The sequence below is a fragment of the Myotis brandtii genome, unplaced genomic scaffold (assembly GCF_000412655.1).
Source record: "Myotis brandtii unplaced genomic scaffold, ASM41265v1 scaffold297, whole genome shotgun sequence".
NCBI lineage: Eukaryota > Metazoa > Chordata > Mammalia > Chiroptera > Vespertilionidae > Myotis > Myotis brandtii.
In genome coordinates, this window is record NW_005361351.1 from 465,358 (window position 1) to 469,206 (window position 3,849).

General features: G+C 43.3%; 1 protein-coding gene across 4 annotated transcripts in view; it reads right to left on the bottom strand.

The window, feature by feature from the left end:
- Positions 1 to 1,054: 1,054 nt before the first annotated feature.
- Positions 1,055 to 3,849, bottom strand: part of FBXO18 (F-box protein, helicase, 18) — a 54,198-nt gene continuing 51,403 nt past the window's right edge. For all 4 annotated transcript variants that reach the window (XM_005869502.2, XM_014542292.1, XM_005869501.2 and 1 more), the window contains 2 exons: positions 2,080 to 2,211; positions 1,055 to 1,546 (listed from right to left, as the gene is read on the bottom strand). In XM_005869502.2, coding sequence (XP_005869564.1) covers positions 1,376 to 1,546; positions 2,080 to 2,211 — 303 coding nt within the window. In that variant the 3' untranslated portion in view covers positions 1,055 to 1,375. The remainder of the gene's footprint in view (positions 1,547 to 2,079; positions 2,212 to 3,849) is intronic.

The following is a 3,849-nucleotide window of genomic DNA, read 5'->3' on the forward strand; positions in this document are numbered from 1 at the left end:
AGAAAAAAGGAAAAAAAAAAATTCCCTTTCCCTTGTTCTTCAAGTTATCCATAAGAATCAAATAAGACTAAGCCTGAAATACCAGCCAAGTGGATGAGAGAGTCCTGTCCCTTTCTCATTAAATTTGTCTTTAGGTCCAATTCTGTGAATTTTCCTCCATATGCAAACAGTGACTTGTATTCACCCTTTCCAAGCACCCCTGGCCCAATCCAACAGCACCCTTGCTGTACTCACCGGCCTGCATCTAAGCTCCACTAGAGGCCTGACGGAGGAGAAGTTAAAGGGAGACTGCAACAACTGAAGCTATGAGGTCTGCTCTTGGACTCCACTCGACTGGCTCAGACACTAGATGTGGTGAACTCTTTGGGCAATGCTGTGCCAACTCCCTCACCTGCCATCTGCATCCCTGAAGTGCTGTATGGCAAAAATGTAGAAATAGCAGATCCATGTACATCTAAGCGATGTAAAATTTTCATTTGTTTTTTAAATCTCTAACAATAGCTTTATTAAAACCACCCAGACTCCCCAGGCTACGAACCAGGTACCAACTTTACACCTCTACCTACTCCCATTCCCCTCCTGTGACCCCTCTGCTTACCTCTCAAGCATTTTTTTTTTCCTTTTGGTTACAAATTACTAGATAATAGTAAGGTATTTTCTGGTGTTACTCAGTAATGCCTGTTTTTATTTTTACCTCTGACCCCCTTTACCCATTCCCTCTCAAATATTTCTCATCTTTGGTTCTACCTGTGAGAAACACAGGAAGTCTAGCTATTGTACCTTTGTGCTTGCCTTTTTCTGTATGATGTTGCTTCCCTGTTTAAATTGTGAACCCCGTGATGACAAAGACACACACTATGTCTTATACAAGTGTGAATCTCCCCAGCATGAAAATCTCATTTTTGAAGCAGCAATTATACCCTGGATATTAAGTTTCATACTCTACTTGGTGATTGTGTGAACAGTGACCGAGCTGTTAGAAAAAGTGGAAAAAAGAGAAAGCTGGAGAAAGTTCAAACAACAGGGCTGAAGGCAGGTGTCACACATTGGTATGTCAGTTCTACAATGGCTGTTTAATTGAAACCTTGTAATAAAAGCTTAAATACATAAAATGTTGTGGTGGTTTTTTTTTTTAATCAAAAGAACATCTCTCACATCCCCTGGGTGCATGGAGGAGGGGCAGTGGAAACTCATCACCTATAGGGAATGGAGAAATGGCAGGTCCAACTCTGATTGGCTTCATCTTCCTCAAAAATACTCTGTGAGTGAATTCAGAGTCTCGGGTGAATGAGAACCCCACCCCACACTGGCTTTCTTCAAGTAATAGGAATCCACAGAAGGCAATCTGTACCATGAAGAATGCTCCTCTTGGCTTTCAGAAGACAAGGAAAAGCAGAGCTTCGTGTCTGGGCAGCACTATGTTCTCGACCGTGGGTGGCATGGAGTGCACCTGCTCGGGGGTGGCAGTCAAGAAGGCCAAAGGCCCAATGCGCTGTTCTGCACAGGAGTGGCAGAGGTAGCCACCCTTGTTTTCCTTTCTGTTGCTCTGCAATGAGGGATAAGAAACAGAGGGATGGGGAACAATCAAAGAACAAGGATTATACCAAGAAGTGCTGAATTGCTCTCATGCTGCCTAAGGACTATGTATTATGATTCTGATATTTTCAGACTTGTGCAAACCTCTCAGGTAATACTTCCCACTGCACTGTCATCTAGGGTGGACTACACTATATCAAATTCTCTTACAACAGAAACCCAAATTTATTAAGGCAAGAGATGAAGAGCCAAGAACAAGTTAACCAGATCCTCCAGGGAAGCAGTTCTCCTTGGCATGTCAGTCACAACCCAACCTCCCAGCCTATGCCACGCACCCTGATTATGTCATTATCATCATTTTGACACAGGTAGATCTGGCATCTCTTGTGCCTTATATATGAAAAGCCCCTGAGAAAGATTATACAAACTCCTCTTTTATCTCCCTCACCCACAGCCCTGAAAGCACATAGCTCACATGCAATAAAACACAAATGACTGAATTAAATTCTATAGAAAGCCAGAGCTGCAGCCAAGACCACATACATAAGTGATGGGGAGCTTCTTCATGGTGAGCACAGTGTCCATTGGGATGGTGTTGTTGCACTGCCCCACACAGCAGTGAACCACTCCTGTTTTTAAAACATTACTTGTCAGCTCTGTTTGCAAGAAATACTCCTAGAAAGAAAAGAATGGGAAAGAGAATTACAGCAATGCCTCTGCCACATTCTACTTGGAAACTCTAATAGCTAAGGCATTGGAAACATTCCAACTCCTAAAATCCTGCTGCTAGGCCTAAAACTGCCTAATGCTTCCCTCCTAGGCTGTAAGTTCTATGAGATCACCAGGCACCTTACATTTGTTACCCAAACTTCCTAGCACTAACTGCAACACTTGGCATATAACACGGGCACTATCCACACTAATAAGAGAAACATGCAAATTGGTGTCACTCTGCTACACCCACCAGCCAATCAGGATGAGTACGCAAATCAACCCAACAAAGATGGCAGTTAATTTGCACATGCAGGTGCAGAGTGAAGACTGAAGGCTCCGGTCTGAGCGAAGACTGAAAACTGAAGACTGAAGAGGCTTGGCTTCTCTGCTGTGGTCAGAGCAGAGAAGCCTCGAGACTTGGCTTCTCTGCTGCGGCCAGAGCGAAGGCCTGGGTCCCAGGAGCCGGAGGAAAACCGGTGCCGGCAGCCAGGGAAAGGAAGGCCTATTGCATGAATCTCTTCATGCAACGGGCCTCTAGTAAATTAATATTTGTTAACTGAATGAAGAGGTAAATCAACTAATTAAGCCATCCACATTCTTTTCGTTTCTTTTCTTTATTGATTAAGGTATTACATATGTGTCTTTATCCCCCCATTGCCTCCTCACCCCTTAATCATGTCCTCACCCCCCTGTTGTCTGTGTCCCTTGGTTAGGCTTATATGCATGCATACAAGTCCTTTGGTTGATCTCTCCTCCTTACCCCCATCCTCCCCTATCTTCCCTCTGAGGTTCGACGGTCTGATCAATGCTTCTCTGTCTCTGGATCTGTTTTTGTTCATCACTTTGTTGTTCCTTATATTCCACAAATGAGTGAGATCATGTGATATTTATCTTTCTCTGACTGGCTTATTGCACTTAGCATAATGCTCTCCAGTTCCATCCATGCTGTTGCAAATGGCAAGAATTCCTCTCTTTTACCACAGCATAGTATTCCATTATGTAGATGTACCACTGTTTTTTAATCCACTCATCTGCTGATGGGCACTTAGGCTGTTTCCAAATCTTAGCTATGGTGAATTGTGCTGCTATGAACATAGGGGTGCATATATCCTTTCTGATTGGTGTTTCTAGTTTCATGGGATATATTCCTAGGAGTGGGATCACTGGGTCAAATGGGAGTTCCATTTTTAGTTTTCTGAGGAAACTCCATACTGTTCTCCACAGTGGCTGCACCAGTCTGCATTCCCACCAGCAGCGCCCGAGGGTTGCTTTTTCTCCTCATTCTCACTAGCACTTGCTGTTTGTTGATGATAGCCATTCTGACAGGTGTGAGATGGTACTGCATTGTCGTTTTGATTTGCATCTCTCGGATGATTAGTGACTTTGAGCATGTTTTCATATGTCTCTTGGCCTTCCCCTGTCTTCTTTCGAAAAGTATCTATTTAGGTCCATTGGCCATTTTTTTATTGTGTTATTTATCTTTCTTTTGTTAAGTTGTATGAGTTCCCTGTAAATGTTGGAGATTAAACCCTCATTGGTGATAACATTGGCAAATATGTTCTCCCATGCAGTGGGCTTTCTTGTTGTTTTGTTGATTAT